This window comes from Falco cherrug, chromosome 1, assembly GCF_023634085.1.
Source record: "Falco cherrug isolate bFalChe1 chromosome 1, bFalChe1.pri, whole genome shotgun sequence".
Classification (NCBI taxonomy): domain Eukaryota; kingdom Metazoa; phylum Chordata; class Aves; order Falconiformes; family Falconidae; genus Falco; species Falco cherrug.
The window spans coordinates 90,765,020-90,789,941 of record NC_073697.1 but is presented as its reverse complement, the minus strand read 5'-3'; the positions used below and the strand labels follow the sequence as shown (position 1 = coordinate 90,789,941).

Below are 24,922 nucleotides of genomic sequence, written 5' to 3'. Positions count from 1 at the left end.
CCACCCTCCACCTCCAAATGCTGGACAGCAGAGGAAACAGAGCCTTGAAAAAGATTTGGCAGCTTGTAACCTTTATTTTTAGTTTTTTAAAATTATTTAAAAAGCATAATTAGAAACTTTCATTACAGAAATAATCCTAGCAAACCAGTTAGACATTCCATTGCTCAACATTTAGGAAACTTCACATCAGCACCACTAGAGACACAGTCCCCACCCCTTCCAATTGAATAGTCAGTGGCAAAAGCAGAGAGGTAACTGCTCCTCTACAGCCAGCTCCAAGAAAAAATAACCAAAAAAATCCCGCTTTAAGCCAGGAAGCTGGACACCTGGATTGGCAGAGTTCAAACCGTGGCCACAAAGACCTGGACTCAAAGAGGATCAATCTTTCCATAGAAGAGAACACTCCAGGCTTGGGTGCACCATTTCCTCATTTTATTGCATCATTTCCAGTAAATTCAGACATTTTCTTTACTTCTGCCTCTATGAAGTTACTCCCTCCTAGATCTGCACACACGCTACCATAAGGGTCCCAAACCGACGCAGCTGGGCCCTCAAATCTGAAAGTGGTAGCCATCACAGGACAGCTTCATTTCAACAGGAAGGCTTTGAGGGCTGACCCAGTTCCTTCCTTGGGCACGCACCACATTCGACATCAGAAAGCAGACAGGATGGACCAGTGTAACGTAAGCCGCCACTTTCCATAGCTGCTCAAGTCTTACAATTATCAGAGCTCACACTAGCAATATCATCCCAGCTCATTCTTATTCTTGGGTTACCAATGAAAGATATGTGAAGAAAAGAGATGGGTGAAGGCAGCTGGATACATACTCCCAGCACCTGAACCGATTAAAAAATAATGTGTTACACATTCATTGTTTGCATTTTTTAGAAAGTCTTTAAAGTGATTGATTGTGATGTGATTGTATGATTAGGGGTCTTACCACAACCCATAAAATCTAAAAAAATGCAGGCAAAGTAAGTGACTAAAACTTAGCCTCTCCTGGGGGAGGGGAAAGGAAGGGAGAGAAGTGGGCTGAAAAGCTCATGGACATTGGTGAATCATCCTACCAAACTAAGGCCAGCAATGCCACAGGGCCACTGACTGACAAACATCCACCTTCAGGGTCTTAAAGGAAGTCATACCCTCCGTGCCTTTTAGTCGTTTGAAGGAAAAATTCTTTTTTTTCTTATTATTCAGGCAATTATTCAGGTGCTGAGCATGTACTTTCAGCCCATTCGATATTTTAGTTACACGCACATACACTCTCCACCTTTAGCTACATCTATCCAGGCTGATGAACCAAGCCCTTGTTTTCCCAGAAAGGCCAACAAGGGCCAGGAAATTGTTGCTGAGCACGGTGAGACCAGTTTGTTTCCAGGTGTGATCCTCCACCACTACATAACCCAAGCAAGCAAGCTTTCCATTTCTTTAACATTCAACAGCAGTCCTCCTTCCTAACGGAAGAATCCTGGGAATGATCCTGCAGCAGCTTTCATGTTCAGACATCAATCCAGAACAGCTGGATTTATTTTTATGCCTTTTCTCTCTCAAAACCAAAAGCTTTGCCACCAAAATTCACATTCGAGTTCAGATCGCCTATTTGTGGACAGGGCAACGAGGAGAAGTGTGGGGGTTTTGGCAGAATCACATGGTTTTTGTTGTTCTCAAAAGAAACGGACCCTCACTTAGGACCCTGGCAGAACCAGAAGCAGAGGCCAAAGGAGTTAAAACTTTGCTTTTTTTTTAAAAAAAAAGTTTTATCCACATAAATCCCACTTCTGCAGGTTGGTTTGTTTTTCGGTATCTTGATACAAACTGAAGGAGAGCACAGGTACAGCTGGGCTGCAGCACAAGGTGGTGAAACCCAAGGACCCAGCCACAAATCTGGATCACGGCAAACTGAAATTCAAGGCCCCAGCAGCAGCACCAGCTGCCAGCCCAGGGGCTGGTGAAGTGAAACCCCAGGCTCCAGCAGCAACACCTGCAATCCTGGTACCTAGAAAAACAAAGCCTGAGCCCCAGTAAAAGCTTGGAGCTGCGGGTGAAGCCACAGGCCCCAGGGGCGCCAGTTGCCAGCCTGGAGCCCAACAGAAATGAAGCCGGAAGCCCCAGGAAGCAGTTGCTGCCAGCCTGGGGCCAATTTGATTTAAGAACTTTGTACTATTTCTTTAAAAAGATGAACTCTGCAGTCCATGATTGGTTGACATTAAGAAGGCATAAGCCAAAGCAACAACAGGGAGGCGAGGCTGGTTAAAGCAATATACATTATATACAAACTCTTGGGTTAATTAGTCCACTTGGTAGGCAACGTCCTTCTTGTCTACAAGGCGCACTGGAATGAGCAGGGGAGGAGAAGGGGGCAAGATTCCATCCGATACCTTCTTGGCACTGAAGTGGTAAGGTGCCAGCGCCTCTTGATAGAAAACATGGAGAAAAAAATAATCTTTAAATAACGGCACAAAACTGAGAAAGTCCTCCCAAAGCCTGCCCCAGTGGAATTGCCAGAGTCTAGCTGGAGGGGCTGATCTGCCTGAGAGCAGAGTCACTGCAGCAGGGAAAGGGCATTAGCAGCACCGCTTCTTCCTTTTACTGTTCTTCGTTAGCTTCACCACATCGTTCTGTTGCTGCTGTTGCTGCTTTGCTAAGTTTTCTTTCTTTGCTCGCAGGACTAGCTCTGTAATGCAATTAAACATCTGCAAGAGAAACAAGCAAGTTCAGACCACCCATGAACTCAGGCTAGCTTTTGTGGGATGCTGTTCTTCTGGAGCAACGCCACTTTTCTAGGTATTTCAACAATGGTTCAGAGATCTTCCCCAACCCACTACAGGCCAAGTGGAAATCCAGTACCTTCCCAACCCACTCCCACCTCCTTCCTCTTTCCCAAACCTGTAAATAAAACCAGGTCAGTCTGGCAACTGAAGCCGGGAGTGAAGACTGGGCAGTCCCACCTCCTAGAAGCAATTTAGTGAGTCTTTCCTGAGACCATGCCCAGTATGTACGCACTGTAAAGCAAGTGAAAATGCAACATGAGCTCCTTCATTTCGCTTCGCCAACTCTTCCACACACAGTTGAATGTCTCCTTTTGACATTTTATCTACTTACTTGCAACTTGTACAAAGCATTTTATCTTTCTTCCTCAATGGGAAGAATGTAATTGATATTTTTTCCCAGACCATTATCCCCAAATAGTTTAGCTATACTCTTCTGTGTATTACATTACCTCTTCCACATTAATATTTTCTTTGGCGCTGGTCTCAAACAACTGGATCTCCATCTGCCCAGCAAATTTATAGGCATCTTCTGTTTCTACCACTTTTCGCTCTGGGTCATCATTCTTATTCCCCACTGAAAAAGGAAAGAAAGAAAAAAAAGTCATTTTGGTACTTCAGCAGCTCAGCCTACTAAATAAATAAAATGTTGCAACTATTCCGTTACAAACTTACCTAGTATCCGGCAGACATCATCACAATTTTGATTAATTTCATGCAACCACCTTTTTACATTCACAAAAGATTCTGCGCTAGTTACATCATAGACAACAATGACCCCGTGTGTTCCTCTGTAATACCTATGGAGCAGGAAAAGACAAAAAATGTTAACTCCAGCCATGTATCACCTTCTCAGCTCTTTCTCTTTCACTTAACTTTTACAAGATTCATAACAAATCCTCAAGTTACGGTAATCAAGTGCCCCCATTTTTGTTCCACTGGGAGTCATTTAATTCTTTTACAGCAGCTAGATCACATGCTACTCTAAACCTACAGTCCCCTGCTCATTTAGTCTATACAAGTAGGTTTCAAAGTCCAAATACTACTGTTCTCTTCCTTGTTCAGGTTGTCAGGACCTTCAAAGATTAATATTGTCTTTCAGCTACGTAAGCAAAAGGTAGTGGTGCCCCCAGTATGTCCTCAAAACCGGCCGTGATGTTAACCTTCGTGTTGTACAAGCCACACTCAGTTTTTGCAGTATTTTTGTTATCTTTGAAAGATCACTTACAGACTAAAATTTCAGCAATCTTCTGATATACTCAACCCTCAGTCACAGTTCTCTTGAGCTCTCAAAAATTTGTCTTGTTGAGCGACTGTGTTCTGATCACACCTTCCTACTCAACAGATCGACTCCGTATGTGCATTCAATGCGCTCTGCTACCTTTAGCCATTAAAAATAAACTTTCTTTCAGTTTATTCCCATTAGTCTTGGGCAACCACCACCTTTACAAGATGATAAGCAATTCTGATATGCAAGAAAAGTATCTCAATTCAAGTTCCGACATTATCACCTGCATAAACCCACTAAGAGCAGACAGTATGTGCACCATGCCAATGCTATATAAAAAAAAGCAAGCTCCACCTTCTCGTTTTTCAGCCACATTCACAGGACTACCAGGTATTTTTCCTACTGCAAATTAGGCAGCTTTGACAAAAAAAAAAATAATTAAAACAGTTGACAGCAAGGTCTTCATCAGCACCTAGTTTTTATATTTTGTGTAGATTTGCTCTTTCCCTTTCATTTCCTCTTCTTTCTTATGATCAGCCTCATCATCCCTTCTAGAACAGAAGCCACCTACCTTTATAAATCACCAAGACAGACTTCCACAGATAGGCATATATCACATACAGAGTGCACACATCTCCCCCCCTCGACCCTTTTCCTCTCATGATCACTTTGTAGTGACATGGGTATAATACTGTCACTGGGTATAATACTCCTCTATGACAAGATACATACTCCACAGAAGTAGGAGAACCCATTCTTATTGCTCATCTGGGCACTTTCAGAAGACAGTCAAATACTTCTTCCACACTGCGTTTCACCAGTAATTTATGCTTTACATTCACTTTCCTTGGCAAGGACTAACTCGGGCAAGAATTACTTATTCCCACCCCTTAAGAGATCCTGCACTTTCAAATATTCTAGTCCTTTCGTAATCAGTTCCATTAATAGCCTTCAAACTTGCTACAGACTGCATTTGTGCTTTGCTTTGTTACGAGCTCAACTTTATTTCATAACTTAGATCACTTAGAGGAAAAAATATTCCATGGCCTGAAACCACACATTTAAAAAATAATCCATCCATCCTCTCCTGACATTAACACGTACTGCACATTGTTTTGGATGAATGCTGTTTGTGTGATAGCATCAGAAAGGGAAAGATCTCCGATCCTACCAATACAGGAGATTTCTCTACATCTGAACAATAAACTCATTATCTTCAAATTCTCCCTTATCACCTAACAGTCTTTTAATCCAGCAACCCTTGGGCTGACCTACCACTTCCTCCCTAACACTGAGCATTACATTTGCAAAGACAACGCTCAGTTTTCAGAGAAACGCAGTGGTTCAGCTACACCTACACAAGCTGCTTCGTTCTGCTGTGCACACCATAAAACCATGCCTGGTATCCCAGCCATCCGAACCAGAGGACCCAACGGAGCATCCTGCTGCTCCTACCTTGCCCACGCACCTAGATTTTCTAGGCAAAGCATATCATGCCAGGGAGTAGAATAACATGCACCCTGCACGTATAGATCCCATTCCTGACATGTCATCAGCACAGCCGTTTGCTCCTAGGGATGAGGACTGGGGGCCAGAACAAGCAGCACAGACCGCTATGGCATTCAAAACTGCACCACAGGAGCTGCGACCCCCTGTCACTCCCCTGTCACAGAGCACTAATATTGCCAACCACCTCATCAGAAATATCTTCCTTTGTGCAAGACAGCAACCCCTGACTCCTGCTGAGTTCCTACCAGCAGACATTGCTTCTATTTTTAGAAGGGAAAATTGTCTGGCACGTCATTCTAGAAAGGTTGCCAACCCCTCATCTACACTAAAATGTCATTTTCTCCATTGGCTGACATTACCTTTTAGCAGCCGGAGAGATAAGACCATGACTACCTTTTATTCTCCAACTCTTAGGCCCCATAATAAACATTTTTCTCAAAAAGCTAGTCATGCTATTTTCTATCATTTGTTAAGATACAGCTTTGTGTCCTACATAACGTTTTAGGCTTAACAGAGACAGCAAAGATTGTCCAACCCCAAGTGCAGGACAGTAGCAGAAAACAAAATCTGATTTATCCTACCCCATACTTCAAATTTCAGAATGATGCAGTGCAGAATTGCTTTTATAACAAGTTGTAGGCTTTGGCAAGTAGAGAACAGATGGGGCTTTTGGCATTCAGGGAGGAGTAGGTGTAAATTTTGTGCTTTTGGCAACCAAGAGGTAGTTTAGGCTTTGACACTAGGGAAAGAATGCCTTATCTTCTTCCCATCCACATTTTAGGGAAGATGGAGACCACAGAAATGAGAGCAGAAGAGAAATGAAGCTCTTAATCTCAGCCTGCCACTCAAGGACTAAAGGACTGATGCTAGCTGTCCTCTATATGGTAGGTGTACTCTGCCATGTACCCTACAAACCTCAGAAACCAGTAACTGCTACTACTCCTAGTGATAAATACATTCGTGAAATACAGAAAAAAATAAAAAAATTAGACAACAGTTATTCATGTTTAGAGTGTCCGTGAAAGTACCCCACTGAGGTGAAAGACAACCAAACCTGCCCTGTATATGCCCTCGGATGCTTGATAGTAGCCAACCATCTTCCATATGGTTGGAAAAGTCACCTAGATCTAAAGGCTTTACATTTAGCTCTGGTGTGGAAAAGGCTTAAGAATATGAACATTTAACCTGAAACAAACACCTAAATTGCTTGTTCTACCTATAGAATTATATTTAAAGAAGCCTAAAGACATAAGCTTACTGCCTTTGAAACATTACCTACTAATACTGCAGGCTCGATACAGAAAATCTTAGGAACTGGTTAACTGAACTCACCATGTTTTCCAGCCATCTGCATTCTCCCCTCACATCCTGAAGACCACCTTTCTAAGCAGAAAGGAACATTTTGCCATTCATTGTAGTACTCCCTACTACAAAATACCAGCGAGAAAGCTCTCAGATAACCTCTAGTAAATGCTTCCCAGGATTAGCATCTGGAGTTACAACAGCTAGTTTCATGAAGCATGACGGTCGCTAAGTCAGAAGAGACAGAGTATTACTGAGTGCAGCACTAGAGCCCATATGTTCATTTTTCTAGAAAAAAAAGAAAGGTAACTGGCCAACGTGAAAGACAGGTTACTGGCTTAATCCAGCACCTTTGTTAATATTTCACTAGTTTGTAGTATACATGTTTCCTTGTTTTTCATTCATCAAGAATTCTAACCAATTCCAGAGACATCTAATAATTTTGTTTTCATACTCATCTTTTTTTCAGGTTCCAGGAAGTGTATCTATTGTAACAGGTCAGTTAACTAGTCTTCTGACCGTCACATCTGGTTTACAAGACACAGCAATTCTATCATTTCAAAAAGCTTATCCCTCTCTTGAACATGCCATTCCACACAAATGGATGGCAGAAGATCCTGTGCTATCACTATTTATACTGAACAAGCATCTGACAAGGATTATGTAAAGCCTAAATCCTAAAACCACAGACCTGAATTAGGACAAAGTAGTCCTATCTACAAGACCAAGTCAAATACAGGAACTGGTTGGTCGAGCATCTTAAGCATTCCTGCTAATATAGCCAAGCCCTGGCATGCTACATCTCTGGTGAATTTAAATCAAATTTAGCTTGGAAGACATTCCATGCAAACCAAATTCACAAAACTTGGCCTCCCCTCCCTCTAGGCACTAGCTATCCCAGTATTTCCACATTTAATAGAGAGTAAAAACAGCTGCTGTCTTTTATACTTCCCCGTCTGAAATTCTGATCTAGTTTAGTTTTCTTGAGTTTCTGTAGAATGCTCCAGATCAACCTCACTTCTGTTCCTTAACAGTTTCATTCTGTTTTTCAGATTCTGTAGCCGGTAATCAAGTAAAATAAAAATAGAACAACCTTTCAATGTTTCCTAATTTTCCACTATTAACTTCCTACTACCTCTACCATTTTGCAATTCTAGGTCTACACAGCAGTACTTCCAACCAATTACTATTATTTACCAGATGGGCTCTAATTTCAGGCTTGCTTGCCAGGCTTGGCTTAACATCAGTCTGAGCTCCAACTGCAAAGGGACTTCCTGGCCTACAGTAACACTGGAGGAACACCTTTTTATACCCTTAACCTCAGTGCAGTCAAAGACTACTACAGTCTGTTGACAGTGCACTCGCACTCCACCCATGATTTGGTAGCCAAGCTCTTTCATAAGTACTAGCATGGTAACTTGATTTGTCACTCAGTTTGGGATAAGCAAATCAGTTACAGTATTACTTTGCCAATTAAAAAAAAAAAAAAGAAAAAGAAAGAAACCATTTCTAAAATCCAAATCTTGTAATTCCCGTTTTTAAAGGTGTTACATTAGGTCCAGAGTGCCTCTTGAAAAATATCAGTGAGCGCTAGACAGTCACAGCTAGCCAACTTAACAGCAAAAGGAGCCCTCATGACAACATAAGCAGCACTCCCAAAGCATTTTCCTCAACACCTCAAATGCACCTGGCAACAGGAACTTGCTTGCTTAAAGCTGCACAAAATTCAAATCTTTTTTCCCTGACCACAGAATATTCTGTAACTACTTTACCAGAGTTAAGGCAGGAAAACGGGGGCCTTCACTTCCCAAAGAGTAAAATACACCTCACTTTGGTAAAAAGCTAGGCAAAAGAAATTAGTAGCAGAGTTCAAACAGGTCATGGCACAAACGCCCTCAAACCATTTCACCTTATCTATTATAAATGTGATCAAAGAAAAAAAATTTACATAAAACACTACGCAAAGTCCAATCTGCAGCTACTCCTGTTCACAAAAGGAAACCTCCTTTCCTGGTATTCCCTGTTCCGTGCCGGATACCATGGCTTTCTAAACTAGCTGGCATCAGCCCCACGAACCAATGCTCATTAACGCAGCTCCAAGTCATGTCAGGGAATCTGAAAACAGGAAGGTCATGTGCTGACTCAGCACTAATTGGGCACTCTGTGATGAGCCTGTGCGCACAGCTGATGCGAGCCGCAGCACTGCATTGCTGCCCCCACCACCACTTCCTGCCTGAAGCTGCCTGCAGCACTGAAACAAGAAGTGCTGTCACACACAGAAACCCTGCAAGAGGCAACAAGAGTCTTTTCAAGCTAAACACTTAAGAAACAACAGAAGTAATCCAGTAATATCCATATAGAAGTGCAGAGGAAAGGGGCAGCGCACACATCAGGTTCAATGTTGCCATTTCTAGCTGGTCAGGCGTAACACATATGCAACCAATCTCATCATTTTTATGTCTGAGTAAGTTAACTAATATGTCAGCTGAAAACAATCCTCCTCTCAAATAGGAACCAGAAGAGAAGTCAGTCCTGAAAGATCAAGTGAAACACCTGAGTCTTTCAAGATTTATTATTTTTTTTATTAACACCCAAAGGAAACCAAAGTTCCATTTCCGAGTGCATTTTTATCTCTTCCCTGAGTGCCACGGTGAGCAGTCCCTCCCTCCTTCACTGCAATCAGTTTACAAACACATTTTATTCTTAGTTCCCACCACTGCAGCTCTGGGTGTGGTTTCTTCAGGAACAGGAAAAGCTGTGCACACACTGTTCAAAAGGACAATGAGCATGAAACTGAACTCGAACCAAGGAAAAGGTTAACATCACGTGGGTGTCTGCCTCAACAGAGCTCCACACAAAGATAGCCGCTAAAATGCATTTGTCATAAAAGAAAACTGAATATCGGAAATCCTACTCTTCAATCTCAAAGCTATTCATTAGTTATGTGACACTGACAGAGGGTTTGCAGTCTGTACTCCTGCAATACATTCAATCAGAGAATAACCTTGGACAGGCTTCAGAAACAAGTTTTCTACTATATGCAGTGAAATGCCCCCAGTTTCTACCATTTGCAAACTAGCAGCAGAGGAATAAGACAAAGCCACCACGGTAATACACAGAAGAGTGAGGAAATCTGAAATCGCAGTTTCAAACCCAGCCACAATATCACCACTGCTATCAGTCTAAAGCAGGTGAGAGAAGTCCTGCTATACAGATCACAAAGCTATCGTTAGCTAATCAACTGCAACATTAAAATATCTAAACTGTAACTCTAAACTACAAGATCCCTACACGAAACTACACATCACAAAGCCCAGTTATACTCACGTTGACGTAATAGTCCGGAAGCGCTCTTGTCCAGCTGTGTCCCAGATCTGTAGCTTCACCTTCTCTCCATTGATCTCAACTGTCCGGATTTTAAAATCCACTCCAATTGTGGTAATGTAGCTGCCTGAGGGGAAAGCACGGACAAGTGAGAACCCCCGGTCTTGTTTATTTTGGATGTCCCAAAGCACACTTCTGAATGCTACTTGGCAGTAGCTCTCAGATTAGCCAGGAGAACAAGGTTCCTCCTATCTGCCTATCATTTAAAATGCCCTATCAGGTCATGCTGATCTGCATATTTTTACCTGCAGCTAATCATTTTCCATGCCAACCTTAAAATTTAAACCTCAGTGTTACAAAATAAAATTACTCTTCTACCGCATTAGCGGCCTAGAGTAAGCACACAAATATCTCAAGAAATATGTAACTATGCAAGCATTTTACTTGTGAAAACTTTGAGACAAAGCTTTGCTTTAAATGCTTGTGCAATCGCTTATTTTGAATACAGTCTGTTCTAAGAGTTTCCTCCCAATAAATTAGTTATGTCACAAATGTAAGTGGTTTAGCCACAACATTCAATCAATCTAAATCCCAAATGGACAATAGGAAGTCTGCACAGAACAGCCAGCACAAGCTAAGAAACCTAAGCTATTTCTGGAACCATGTCAGTGTTTAAATACTGTGGGACTTTCAGTTGCAAGTGAAGATCAGACAGGATGGCTTGTATAGGCTTATACCAAGAGAAGCAAAGTTAGAAATGTAATGTATTCCTAGAGCAGCCATCAGTGGGTAAACGCAGAACAACAGCTCCTTGCCAGCCAGAAGCACTGGAGCAGACCTTGACTGTTTCACTTACCGAAGTAAACAAAACACTCACCTGAGAATGTATTATCTGCAAAACGCAACAGCAAACTGCTCTTGCCCACACCTATGACAAACAAAGACAGCAAGACCTTTGAATACAGTCATCTTGGGTGTCAGATAACGTAACAGCATTTACCCATCCACTGCATTTTTAACTCTAACTAGGGTATTTTCCCAGCAGGTAATTTAGTACCATCCACCTTGACTATTCATCTGAGTACTCTCCTTGAGGATTTGATGAAGCCCACTACAGTCACTCCAAGACCCGGTATGCTTGTAGGAGCAGTACAGGGGTTTCTTTGTCTCCTCCTTCCACCAGCCCTCAGCAAACTCTGAAATGGTAGCTTTTGAGCTGTGGTCAGTTCTGAGAGGTCAGAAAAGAGTAATAACTAAAAGCAAGTTAACGATCAGTAGGCTTATATTTGCTAAAGAAAGATCCAAAAATGAGTATGTCCTGCTAATTAACAAGTACTAAGAACACTGCTCTAAACTACTCCATTAAACGGCACTTGCACATCGTGTCTAACACCACTGCCTACCTCCCATTCATTATGCCGCGCTGAACAGCAGTGGAATTTGGACTACTTTGACAATCAGACTAGGGTTTGGTACTATAAAGCTTATGTTATCACAGCCACAGTTTAACAGAAGCCTAAACCAAACAGAGGAGTTGGGAACTATTGCTCTGTATTGCCATCCAAAACAGGCTTGTTCCACATCTAACGGGAAGGACACATACCTTTCTGAAGCTGTACCTTTTGCCAAAATGTTCCATGAAACATTTCTCCAAGTGCTTTGAGTACCACTTTATCCAAGTTTTCCTTAAATGATTGTTTGCACCCTTACCACACCCTGTTGCAGGGAAGCATTTTTCACACAGTGCTTCAGACAAGAATCATTAAGAAACTCATTCCTGCACACCCAACCAAGGGAATCTGAGAATCAGAATGCCTCAGTTGTTACCTCTGCATAACATCTCTGCTGTTAATGTCCCCTCTCCCTTCCCCCCCCCCCCAAAAAAAAATCTGCCATGGCATGAAGAGGAAATTCAGCTTCACCAGGGTGATTATCTATTAAATCTTTTCAGGTAGAAGTTATTTAAGCTAATTATTTTGATGATGTATAACTGGCAAGTTCTTCTTAATAGAAGACCTATGCAAAGACTATACAGAACTCCAATAATTTTCAGTTGCTGGGATCTGAAGATAGCTAGTAGTGGGGGGAAAAGAAAAAATCAACCCACAAACCAAAACAAAACTAAAAATCTGCACGATTCCAGAAAGCCAGGTCTCATTTACAAAGAGTTCAAATCACCAAACATCTGGAGAAGCCATGCTCACTTCTCACCAAGCATTACAAATCTTTTTTAAAAAAGAAAAAATAAAAAAGAAGGAATGCTACTGAAAAATACAAAGTTACAGCATGCATACACTCAAAACCTCTGAGCTCAAAAAGAGTGGCAGAGCAGCTCCTGAACTTTTAACAGAGGACTGGTTATTTAGCAAGAGCTAAACCTCTGCAAAATACCAGTCTGCTACGAAAAAAGAATTAAAAAAAATAAATAATTAACTATTTCAGCAAGTACTATGCTTCTTGGTCAAGCAGCCTTGGCCTCTGGCTTAGTAAAAAGAAAGCAGATGCTGGAACCCACGACCTTCTTAAAAGTGTCAGACCAAACCACCTTCTCAAAACACCAGCCAGCCTCAGGCTACGCTGCAGAGCTGCATGGGCTGCACATGACCACTGCTTTGTCAGATGGTCCACTGCTGCACAGACAGTCTTGCCTATAATGCACTGAGGCAGCTTCCAGACAAGAGAAACCTCCTGAACTCAGGAAATTCTACATGCTCCCGATGACAACGATCTCACTAAACAAACACTGCCTCTGACCTGCACTGTTCACATACAGAGAAACCACACTCTTCGTGACCCTCCACTTCCTACGCAGTTATTTGAAGATCTAAAAGCAAAGGCTAACAGGGCCTCTTTGCTTATTGAAGACAGCAAAATGAAACAAAACAGAATAAGGCCTATTGACTTTGCAGAATCAAAATTAAAAGCAAATTTCTGTGCCGTACCGGTTTCTAAGACCCGTATCTTACTGAATGGTAAAGTGAATTAAAGCAGCACATGCAAAGCACAGATCATCTGTATTATTTTTAAATATCTGGCACAACTGAAATCACTACCAGCCTTTCAAGATGCCCTGTTCTAAAAACACACAGACCTACTACCCTCTTGACATATTTGCATAATACAGAGGAAAGCAGATGAGCAGAATCACCCTATCCGGTATCAGTCCACTTCCCATCGCAGGGAATAAACATCAATAAACAAGGCAAGCAAACTGTTTGCTGGAAGCAGGGACAAAGCCTTCCCGTTGGGGTTAGCAAAAACAAAAAAGAAAAAAATCAATACTCAAACTACATAGTGAGATTTAATTACAACAGAGAACTACAGGCAACCCGACAATTCTCGCACCACTTTTTTCCTCTCATTGGGTACACTACAGGGAATTTGCTCAAGAAGACTCAGCTAAGAAATGCCATTTATTGTTTAAAATGAGAAGTCGTCCTCAGAGTTTTCACCATCCTGTTTATCTTGCCTGAACAGTTCTGAAACTCATCAGCAAGCAACAGAGTTACTGCTCTGCTCAAAATACAGCATTTGGTTTTAATAACCCATAGGCTCCCAAAAGTGCCTATGGTTTTAAGCCATTTTGGAGCTCTCGCCCTCTCCCCCTCTTTAGATCCCTTCATGCAACCACAGTTTAGTATAGAATAAAGTATTTTTTCATAGAGCTAAAGTTTCTGGAGGTGACAACTGCCAAGATCATGAAACATTACACTTTCACCCAAGAGCTATGCCTTGCTGCATGCTGGGACCTGCTGCCTTATGGACCACACCTCTATTAAAAAAAGAGGGTGGATGCCATCTTCTCCAGTTTATGGAAATTAAACTGTAAGCTGTTGGAGTGTTACCAAGACTGAACTGGACTGAAGGCAGGAATCTTCCCAGTCTCTGTACTTATGTGCCTGGACTAAAGCACCAGACACAGGCTGAGTTCACACACCAGCTTCTGAAACTGCTGCAGAAGTAACTACAGGTCTATTCTCAAAAATCTGTAACTACCCCTTATTCACAACTATTTCAGGTACTCGCATCCTACTGTAAGTAGAAATGCACAAAGCTCCCGGCTCTTCAAGGATTTATTGAAACAAGGTGACAAACTCTAGAAGTAAGACTTCAGGTTGAATCAGGGAAAGAGTTAAGGAATAATTAAGATAATAAAGAGTACTGAAACGTAGTATTTGTGGCACTCGAAACAATGGTCCCTAGGGCTGAGGAGCTGCCAGCCCTTCCCATCGGTGCCCTGAGCCGCCTGTCACAGGGGACGGGAATTCCCTCCGCATCCCAGCGGATCAGCAGGCGCCCTCCAAGCCTGCGGCTGGGCTGGCGAGGGCTGGCGATGCCGCCCGGGATCGTACGTGCCGAGCCGCCTCCTCCCGGGCCCGGCCCTGCTCCGCGCCTCAGCGCGGGTCTGTCAGGCGGGACTGCGGGAAGCCGGGCACAGGCGCCCCCTCATTCAAAGCGCGGGGGCCACGCCGACCCGCCCGCACCGACAGCAGCGCGGCCCCGCCGCCGGCTAACCGGCCGCTGGGGTCCCGCCGGAGAAGGCCGCCCCCCCGCCGCCCCCGCGCCGCCCGGCCGGGCCTCGCCGCCGCCCTCAGGCCCCTCACGGCCCGGGCGGAGGCGAGGGGCGGCCACCCTGCCAGCGGCCTACCCCCGCCCCCGGGCGGCGCCGCCCGCCCTCACCGCTGTCGCCGATGATGAGCAGCTTGAAGAGGTGATCGTAGTCCCTGGCCATGGCCGGGGCGGCGGGAGCGGCCGCGGGCGGCGGAGCGAGCGGGGGGGGGGGGGGGGGGGAGGGGGCGGCGGCGGCGGCCGGATCCACTTCCCGAACAAACAGCCGGAACTGACAGCGGTGCCGCCGCGCATGCGCAGCGCTCGCCCGGGCCGCCAGCTGCGCCGGCACGCGGCCGCGCGTGCGCCGCCCGCCCTCCTCGTGCGCCTGCGCGGGAAGGGCGGCCGCGCGCCCGCCGCGCTTCCCGCCACGCCCCCAGCGCGCTCCCGTCGCGCGCCCGCCCGGGCCGCGCATGGGCGGCAGGTGCGGCGCGGGGTGTGCCTGGTGGCCATGACAGGCTCGGCGAGGGGTGGCCGGACAGGAGGCCGCGGCCGTCGCTCCCCCCCGCGCTGGGGCCTGGGCCCTGCTTCCCCCCGTGCTGACCCGCCGGGCCATCTACGGCGGACTGCGGTGAGCCTGCCTCGGCCCCTGTAGACGCTGGCATGAGGCGGGCGGCTATAGCGGAGGGGAGGCTGCCCTCAGGAAAGCACCAGAGACATGAGGGAGCCCTAGCGCCTTCAGGCACTGTCAGCTCCACACCTGGGATGGTACAGGAGCCGACCACCGTGGGTGGGAACGAGTTTTGGTTTTTCAGCCATACACCCATGCACCAAAGCAGCATGTAGCACAGCCACAAGACCAGTTCCCATCAGCGCCCAGCCTGCAGGTGAGGAGGCCCACAGCAAAGTGATGTGAAATGCCCAGGTGCATCATGCAGGCCTGGTAATTCAAGCCAATCGGGAACTAGATTCCTGGGGTTTTTAATCCAGAGTGGTGCTTGCGTATGGCTCGGGAGGGGCTTTGACCTTGCGCACATCAGCAGCTGTGCCCGCAGCATCCACAGCCCAAATCCCCAGGAGTTGCAAACAGGGCTATCAGAGTTGTCTGACAGAAACAGTCTGAGTAATTTTGCTGTCAGTTGCACAGATACTGACTATGCAAATTCTGCAAGACTGGAGATGAGTATTTAGGTGATCTCCACTTTTAGGCGGAGACATGGCACAAGAACAGTGCTAGTTTTCCCTGACTATTTTTCTACAAAAGTATTTGTTCTTACTGGTACTTGAACTCCTGAGATGAAACAACACAGTGTTTTAGTGTAGAATATTTAAATTACTTGGGACTTCCATTCCCAGTTATTAAGGCTTTTTAATACATACGTAAACCCAGAAAAGGCAACGTGCTAGGTAGTGCATCTGTCTTAAAAGTAATTTTAGTTCAGCATAGATGCAAACCAAAATATTGGCATGATTATTTAATTAAACTAAGTTGATTTTTAAAATTTTAACCATAAGTTTACAATTCATTGATACAAGTAGCTTGTTAACATGCATTTGTCTTTCGGATGGGGAGAGCTGCGTTGGCACTGAAGAACACAGACCTTTACGGTCTGTAAACATCTAAATAAACATTATAAACATCTGAAAGGAAAGATGACACAGATATCAAGGACAGTTAACTTGAAAATACCGATCCATTTGATAATTAATAATCTTAATTAGTTGTTCTAAAGATGCTTAAAGAGTAGGATGCACTTTGAGAATCTCTTTGGTAGGACACAAGTACAAGATTGATAGCAGTGGAATGTCACCCCTGCAGATGGTGTCAGTGAGGGTGTTTGCTCACCAGAACAGGTTGCCCAGGGAGGTTGTGGAGTCCAACCCACCTGGACAGTCCCCTGAGCAACCTGCTTTACTCAACCATGCTTTGAGCATGGGTTGGACTAACTGAAATCCAGAAGTGTCTTCCAGCCACAGCTGTGCTGTGATCTGTGGATGTTTCAGACAGTTTTTAGCAGTATTGCTTTTTCCCTTAATATTGACTTGAAAGGTATAGACTCTTTTCTCTGGATTTATACAATAGAGTTTGGTTAAGAAGAATAAGAATATTTTAAAGGCTGTTATCTCTAACCAATTCTAATTTCCCATTTCTTCTGCATAGGATATTGTGGTATGATTTCACAGTTATATTTGCCCAATTTGCATGCAATTCATCTAGAAGCAAACCAACCCAGTATGGCTAAAGTAGCATGTCTGGGTTGAAGATTATTTTTTTTAGCACATAAAATTGCATCTTCAGAATACTTCTGATAAGCAATATGGCTGCTGTCTGTGGTTTTGATTATAAACTTTGCTTAATCTCAACCTTCAAAAAAGTATTGTAGCCTTCAAAGCTTACCCCTGAAAAGTCCCACACATCCTAAAATCCACTTACATGACCTCCATCTCACATCCACTCTGGAACTCATGCATTTTAAACATCACACCCTATAGCTCATTCTGCATTATCCTTAAGATGTAGCCAGCTGAGGAGCAGGAGGGAGGCTGGAATGTTATCAGACATGAGCATGTGTTATTTAACAGACTTACGCTCACAGAAACCCTGCTAGAAAAGGGTTTCCAGCTAGCCCAAACCTACCCCGTGCTAAAGCAACCCCCACTGCAGCTCACCTACCCCTGAAAGCGCTTGGGCAGCCCATCATGTAACCCAACACGTGTCCTGAGCATCAGGGTAGCTAAGGACACTGCATAGCTGCAGGGAGATCCCTTGAATCCAGCATACAAACCACCAGCTCACACCCAAAATGACAAAACTCCTATTACCTTTATTTTTAAGTTCATGAAACTTCATCACATGGAAAGTGTGAGACAGCATGATGTTATCTGATAAAACGGACAGTGCAAACTGGACTTACCTTGAAAAAAAAATCAAATAATTTAATATTTTATGCTTTCACATTTGTCTTTTTTCCATTGAAATTTTTAGCACCTTGTAAGTTTAAACAGCTCTCATAAATTATTTTTTGATCTTCTTGAAATACACACGGTTCAGCTGTCACTTGGAGACAGTTGCTTGACAGTTCAAAGATGTTATTACAGTCAGTTGTAGGGAAAAATTACCTTTTACTGACAACTGGTATTTTTGAGACATTTGAAATAAGAAAAAAATTAGTTCTTTAAGTCTCCAAGTTGGCACAATCAATTTATCAGATCTTACGTTGTGGCAAAAATTATGGGTGTTTTATCTCTGTTGTATTATATTGCAGTGTATAAATAGTTTAGTGAAAAGCAGCTATCAAAATCCAAATTCCGTGTTTCACTGTAATTGAAAAATCAGCTTATTCTCAATAAGTGCAAGTGAACTCCTGCCTTTTACTCCTCCTTCTCAGAAACAACTAAACAGTGCAGAAACTCAGCTGCTGTTTTGAAAGATGAATGAGTTTTTCCACTTGCTGCTACATAAGGTGGAAATACGCATCATCAAAATACTCGTAATAACAAAATACCTTATTGGCTAAAATTCTAAGTTAATAAAAAAGGCTTCTATTGAACTGTAATTTTCTTTCACACATTTATGTGGAGCATCAGTTAGAATCTGAGATAAAATGGATAAGCCAAGGTGCCCATGATTAACAGCTCAAACAGCCATTCTTCGTAGAAACTTGCAATTTTTTTCTTCCTTCCTGTCTGCAATGATGAAGTGAGTGATTCCAACACAACTGCAGAGCTTTTTGCCACCTACTTTTTGAATGGCATAAAATTTTGTACATTCAGTGCCCAGTTTTTGCATTGCATTGCACTGCATGGTTTAACTGCTGTTCCTCAAAACACAGCTAATTAATTATAGGTGAAACCAACTCCAGTGCCCTGAAACTGCCAAATCCTTAAAAACATTCAGTTGAATTTTCACTCTTTGTTACCAGGTCAGTGCAAAATACATTGGTTTAAGATTTGCAAGTCTTTCGGAAGGCAAAAATCAGAATTAAAAACCACCTTCAGAATGCAGATAAACGTCACAAAGTAGAGTACAGTTGCAGTGAGACCAACTGGGAAGTGCTGCAGTTTTGTAGAAATAGTCCACTGCATAAACACAAATGGCCACAGAGCAATTTTGTAGCTTGGCTTCATACCTGATCACAAACTAAAGAGGTCAGCAACATTGTGCTGTTGCAAAAAAAGAACACCCAGACCTTGTGATGGGATAGACAAGTGTGTTATGTAGGGCTCGAAAAGTAAACATTCTCCCCTAGAAGACCTGGTCCAACAATGGACACCATGAGGCAAATATGAAACAGATTGAAACAGAGGGCAGCAGCGTAAGTTTAAAAAACATAAAAATATATAAGAAAAGACTTAGAAAATCTAAACTTGTTTTTTCTAGTGGTGAGAACACTGAAGTGATGATGCATTTGCTGCAAAAAGAACTGTTTTCAGTGCCTGGAAATAGGACAAGCAGTCATGGATTCAAGTAGCAGCAAGGAAGATAATTTTTTTTTAAGACACAAGGTAAGCACTGACAGTCTGAAAAAGTTTATATAATAAAATAGATGGTGTAGAGGGATTCTGGAATCTCCATCATACAATGCTATAAAAAATTATATGGAAATCAGTTAGGACTGGTTCAGTTGGAGCTGAGCCTCTCTTAGGTAAGGGGTGAAACAGCTGATTTTCCCAAGACCCTTCCAACAGTATTCCAGTGACTCCTACAGCAAATCTGTTGCCAGGAGCCTACACCAGAGGCTTGGGAGCAGAGATAACATCAAGAACGTTTTGACAGGTTCTTGTACTTTTGATCAGAACAATGCAAAGCACTCCCAAATATCTACTCGAGATTGTATCTTGCTGTTTGAGGCATGAGCATGGTGAAGATAAAATGTTTTCCTGTTTGCTGCTACTGCCATAGCAATCAGCAAACTGGTTCTAACCGAACGTGTGTTCTCATGCGGTTACATTTTATGCTCTCAAATTTTATGTTGTATAATATTGTGGGTTTGTCCCTTCATCATGGTTTGAGCCATGCAGAGTTACATGCAAGGAAGATTCCCCCACACCACCCACCCACTTGACACAAGAAATCTTAATGCTCTGGTTTCTGAGGTGCAACCAGCTGCTGTGTAGTATAAGGCTCACTTAACTATTACTCTACATAGAATGTAAAACTCATTTTTCCTTCTAAAAATTTGTATTCTGCAACAAGATCTTCACTATTTCCATCAAGTGGCATTAACAGCTATTAGTAAATTAAAATAAGTTTTTTAAAAAGAGGTGTATGTGGCCAGGTAAAATAAAATACTGCTTTCTTGGAGCAGTACAACTCATTGACACAAAAAAATGAATCTGTATGTTGGCAGCACCAAGTATCTTGTGAAGCCTTTGAAGACATAAAAATAGAGGATTTTTCACAAGTTGAATAACTAAAAAGCTGTCTGTAGTCAGAAATACTTTGGAAATTAATAGGAGTAATTACTTACAAATTTCATTAAATGTCAGTTCTGGCTTGGTTTTAAACCCTAGCTTGCCTCCGTTTTGCAAAAGGCTTTTTATAGATTACAGCACTACCCACTCCACAAACTGTATGCCCTAGAAAAAGTAGGTCCAAAAAGTAAATCACAGTATGAGCTTGTTGACAAATGAATTTGTAAAAAGAACAGTTTACACCAGAAGGATGAAAGTCAGAGCCTTTATTAAATGTTCCTTCTTTAAACAGGCTGCATTTAATCCCCCTTTCGCATTTTGTGATTTCTAAGGCTATTTTAAATACTTTGTTATACAGGGATTTTCAGTCTTCAGAACCGTCACAAGCAGCAAGTTAGCAGTACACAAAAACAATACGCTTTAACTTTCACCAAGTTCTACTCCTGTGTCACAGGGTCTGTGGAAAAGGCCAAGAATACTTCCAGTACTGGAGTTTTTGCACAGACCCTGGCATGGAAATAGGTGTCACCAGAGTTTAAGCCTGATGTGCTCTAGCCACATCTCACAATTTAACAGTATTGATTAGTATATCTGTTTCTTGCACATTATTTGTTTCAAAAAGGGGACCAAATTTTCAATTTTCAGCTAATGTGGGTCTAATTAAGGCTATTCTGGTATATTTGATACTAAAATACTCTCTGGGAGTCCTTTTCATGAAATCCCATCAGAATTAACATTTTCAAAAATGAAAACATTTAAAATAGGTGTTTGAGTTGAAATGCTGATGCAGCGGTTGGTTCAGTGTTTTCTTGTCTTCTGGAGCTTTATTATCACGTCAGTATAGTGTCATCTATCTGTTCATCAGAGTCAGGCTGGCCAGCCAGCTTCTTCAGAGATCTCCTGCAGCTTTCGTTGAGAAGCTCCAAGCTGGCAGCATCCAGAATCTTGGAAACCGACTGAGGAAGGAAGACATTATTTACCAGTAACCGTGCAACATACCATTCAAAATAAGAAACAAAATCTAAATGCCTTACAAGCTGTATTTATCTAAAATCTTTCAAACATACCAAAATCATTCACCTGGTTTTATGATTCCAGACATGGGAGCTATCCAGAAGCAGCTAAGACTTAGAAAAGAGGTCTAGAAATGGATGTAGGAAGCAGTCCGTCCTAAAATACTCTCTCTAGCACCACTAATGCTGTAGTGGGATTATACAAGTGACAAAACCAATAAACTAGCAGTCCTAGCTAGGGTACCTACAGCACAGTAAAGGCTTAAGGCATTTTGAAAGCAAGGCTACTATGTTATACATAGGAGGCATGTTAAATACCTTGGTTTAATTAACACTGCAAGGTTGTACAGTGTCAGCATTGCTTATTTCTTCAAGGCTTAGCATGAGAGTACTGATGAAGGCTTAAATGCAAATAGGAATGTCCCACTCCATCTATTTCCCAAGAGGCTGCCAGCACATTCTGAGGCTCCAGGCACAACGCTTCACCACAAGCAAGGCAATGTGACACAGCCTTCTACTAAAAATGATTACATTTTCTTCCATCTCATACCTCAAGTACTTCTTCACTCACTCTCATCTTCAGAAGATTGACAATAGCTTGGTCGCTGTAGGCTCTTACACTGGTGTTTTTGTCCTTTGTATTGTCTAGAAGCGCCTTGAGAATTGGTTTAATTGTCTGAGGATCCAGTGAGGGAAGATGGTTTTTATTTGCCCACCAAATCATCTTTTCTGCAACTAACTTTATGTCACTGGATGAGTTCTGAAGACACTAGAGGGAACAAAGATGGACTTAAATTCAGATATAATGAAGGATATATACAAGGACAGGTATTAGATTAGAATAAAAGAAAAAACTACTGCTTTAAAGTATTTTAAACTGTAACAAGAAAACCTAACAGTTTTCAACTCGGGTGTGCAAGAGACAAACTTGTTTTCAAGGTTCGATCTTCTCTAACTATTACACAGTTTAGTCAGACTTGTTGGTAACAAGGCACCTTTTTCAAAAGAAAATTTGTAAAAGCATGGTTGATGACAGGGTCACACACTTCTCTCAACTGGCTGAGGAAATTACAATGACCACTAAGTGCAGCAAAAGCTGACAGCATTAGTACCTCTGTAAAACACACTCACTCAGCAGCAACAGCTGCGTCAAACTCTGATTGGAGTATAAGGTGCATTTCAACAGTGGATTTCATTTTAAGATTAAAAAAAGTTAGAGCTTTGTATTTTTTTATTTATTCTCAACACATTTTAAACGTGAAAGCTAGCATCTGAATATCAGCTGCATTATTAATACTGTGATAAAGGTACTGTGACAATTGTGATACTTCTCAATTTCCTTGAAAAACCTTTTGTTTGAAATCCTACATTTATATATAAATTTGTGTCATAGTATTGTATTAAAATATAGGTAAAACCTGAAAATGTAACACATTTTTAATTATAATAAAGATGACAGACAAAACAAAAAGCAGCTGTCCTGCTCCAGCACTACCCCTTCACTCTGTCTTCCCCTGCCTTTTCTAAGGCATTAAAAATATCCTGAGGTTCTCAAGTTGAAAATTCAGATCCTGCCTACCATAAGGGATACTTTTTTTTTTTTTGGGGGGGGGGGGGGGGGGGGGGAAGGGGTGGGCAGACCCAACTCTAACAAAAATCCACATGCACCCACCAAAAAAACAGAACATAACTGAGAAAAAGAAGAATTTTGAGGTAGAATGTTTAAATAGATAAGAACTGAAAAAAGCATTAACTTCAATACTTTTTTATCTCAGTCTTTCAGAGCTACTCCCTTCCACAATAGCGGAAGTCAAAAAGTACTGCAGCAAAACCAGGTAAGGTGAGAGCTGGTATTTGATGCATTTCTAACAAAGGCCCTTTGACCTTTAAAAACCTTAAAAAACTGACAGCTCCCTCCCAGTCTTCTCTGCCAGCTGTTTGTTACTGCAAAGGAAAAAACAAAGTTTACCCACAGAAAACTCTTAAGTCCAATTTCCATACTATAGGAGTGATAGCAGTATTGCATTCACAACTGCAAAGCAGGCTGATAAAGTGATTCTGTGTGTATTTTGCCACAAAAAGAAATATCTAGATTTTCAGGGATCAGGGGATTTAGAGCTTCCCAAGATAAGGCAAAGCTTAAAAAAAGACTAGGCTTCAGTTTTCATGCTGGGTTACCATATAGAAATTTGATAGAGAAAGCTACCCATAAGTTAGCTCAAACAAAGATTCAGATCACATGAGAACACCACCAGGTAGTTGTTGTAAGAAGTCTTACCTTAATAAAGAGGTTGGAAAGTTTTGGAGGCAGGTTCCCACCTCCTTCCATATGGTATTTCATAAGAAAGCCCATCCCTCTTATGCCGCTAACTGCAATGGGAATCTTCAACATAAAGATACAAAAATTAGTATTACTACAGCAGAGTTCAACATCCTTTATAACTGGGCTTATGGTCTGGTAAGCTTTTGCAGAAGGCTAAACCGATGTTTCAAGAAAAACCTGTTGCATGCAAAGCAGGAAACAATTTAGGTTAACGTTACTGGGTAAGATGATGAAAAATCATGTGACCATAAGCCACATGGAAGAAGGCGGCAGGCCCCACAGAGCCCCCAAGTTCATACACCAAATTATTCATTCAACCCTAGATGTAAAATCTTTCTCCTAAAATTAAGTATTTGCACTTCTTGTCAACCTAGCTCATGGATATGAGAACTTTAACAGGGAAACAAGTGTGATCTACTCCCAGTGAAAGCTACTCTACAGCTGAAGATTAATCTTTGTCTCTGCAGAGATTGGAACACAAAAGAATCAGAACAGTCGTGTAATTCCACTATAAAACCTGCATCTTGCCAAGGGAGATTTTTCAGGTAGCACGTGGGGAATTTGTTCTGTTTGGTAACACAGAGAGCCTGCAGACCTTTTAAAACTACTTCCAACAAGCCCTTACAGTACAACTCGCCCCCTGCCATGTAGCCCTTACCCTGTCAGCAGTGGCATTGCTGAGGATCATCTCCTGAACGCTGTTGTAGTACTTGGGGGAACACAGCCTGCTAGGAGCAACATTTATAGCCACAGAGAGTGCCAGGCTCCGTCCGTGTCTCACCATCCAGTCAATGCCAGAGACATCTGCTGCAAATGAAAGAACAGAACAATACCAAGGCTCCTGCTATCCATTCCTCTTCATCTAAGAAAGCTTTTTTAGTCAGTTTGTCAATTCACTTCCATAGAATGAAATACTAAGCAGCACCTAAAGCAATGCCTAGCTCCCTCCACTCCTCCCAAAAAGCCATGTAAACAGCGCTGAAACAGAGCACCTGTACCAGACAGGAACACCTCCTGGGCAGATACAGAAACAGGGTGCAAACCAGTGACTGTATTGTTCAACCCAGTTTCTTCTGATGGTCTCAGTCATGTGTAATCAGCCCCACACCACTTAGTGCATTGCAATTACACAAGCTTTGACTCTAAAAGTCACCTGTAATTTGAAACCAGCTGACAGATTCCCTTTTTAATCCCAGAGGAGAATAATCCCATAGCACTCCCAACCACTATAAATTCCTATAAAATTAATGTTTTCTTCTAACTTGGAGGCAAATTAGTTAATTCTAAAGAAGTATGGGTAACAACCACTACCCCATGCTCAACTATGTACCAGAGCACACAAATTAACAGCCACGAGCAAAGAAAAGCACAAGAAAATCTGGAGTAGAGATTCAGGTTTACGATAAAGAGGAAGAACCTACATAATTAGTCACAAAGTTTGCCTGAACCGATGGCTAAGAAGGTATCTTCCTTCCCCTGCTTTCAGAATTG

At 42.5% G+C, this 24,922-nt stretch overlaps 2 protein-coding genes and 1 long non-coding RNA gene across 4 annotated transcripts in view; 1 reads left to right on the top strand and 2 right to left on the bottom strand.

The window, feature by feature from the left end:
• Nucleotides 1-54: 54 nt before the first annotated feature.
• Nucleotides 55-15,029, bottom strand: RAB35 (RAB35, member RAS oncogene family). Its single transcript, XM_055715267.1, has 6 exons — nt 14,813-15,029; nt 11,010-11,060; nt 10,136-10,259; nt 3,445-3,569; nt 3,222-3,346; nt 55-2,694 (listed from the first exon to the last, which is right to left on the bottom strand). Exons 1-6 carry the CDS (start codon nt 14,862-14,864, stop codon nt 2,566-2,568), a joined length of 606 nt encoding a protein of 201 aa, XP_055571242.1. The 5' UTR covers nt 14,865-15,029; the 3' UTR covers nt 55-2,565.
• Nucleotides 15,030-15,178: 149 nt separating this feature from the next.
• Nucleotides 15,179-23,380, top strand: LOC129735684 (uncharacterized). Its single transcript, XR_008731500.1, has 3 exons — nt 15,179-15,567; nt 19,062-19,186; nt 22,884-23,380. It is a non-coding gene; the product is annotated as an uncharacterized LOC129735684 (long non-coding RNA).
• Nucleotides 20,347-24,922, bottom strand: part of GCN1 (GCN1 activator of EIF2AK4) — a 43,472-nt gene continuing 38,896 nt past the window's right edge. The window contains exons 55-58 of one of the 2 annotated variants that reach the window (XM_055705785.1): nt 24,090-24,238; nt 23,387-23,491; nt 21,659-21,877; nt 20,347-21,051 (exon numbers count right to left, since the gene is read on the bottom strand). In XM_055705785.1, coding sequence (XP_055561760.1) covers nt 20,926-21,051; nt 21,659-21,877; nt 23,387-23,491; nt 24,090-24,238 — 599 coding nt within the window. In that variant the 3' untranslated portion in view covers nt 20,347-20,925. The remainder of the gene's footprint in view (nt 21,052-21,658; nt 21,878-23,386; nt 23,492-24,089; nt 24,239-24,922) is intronic. The other variant, XM_055705790.1, reaches the window with a different exon arrangement.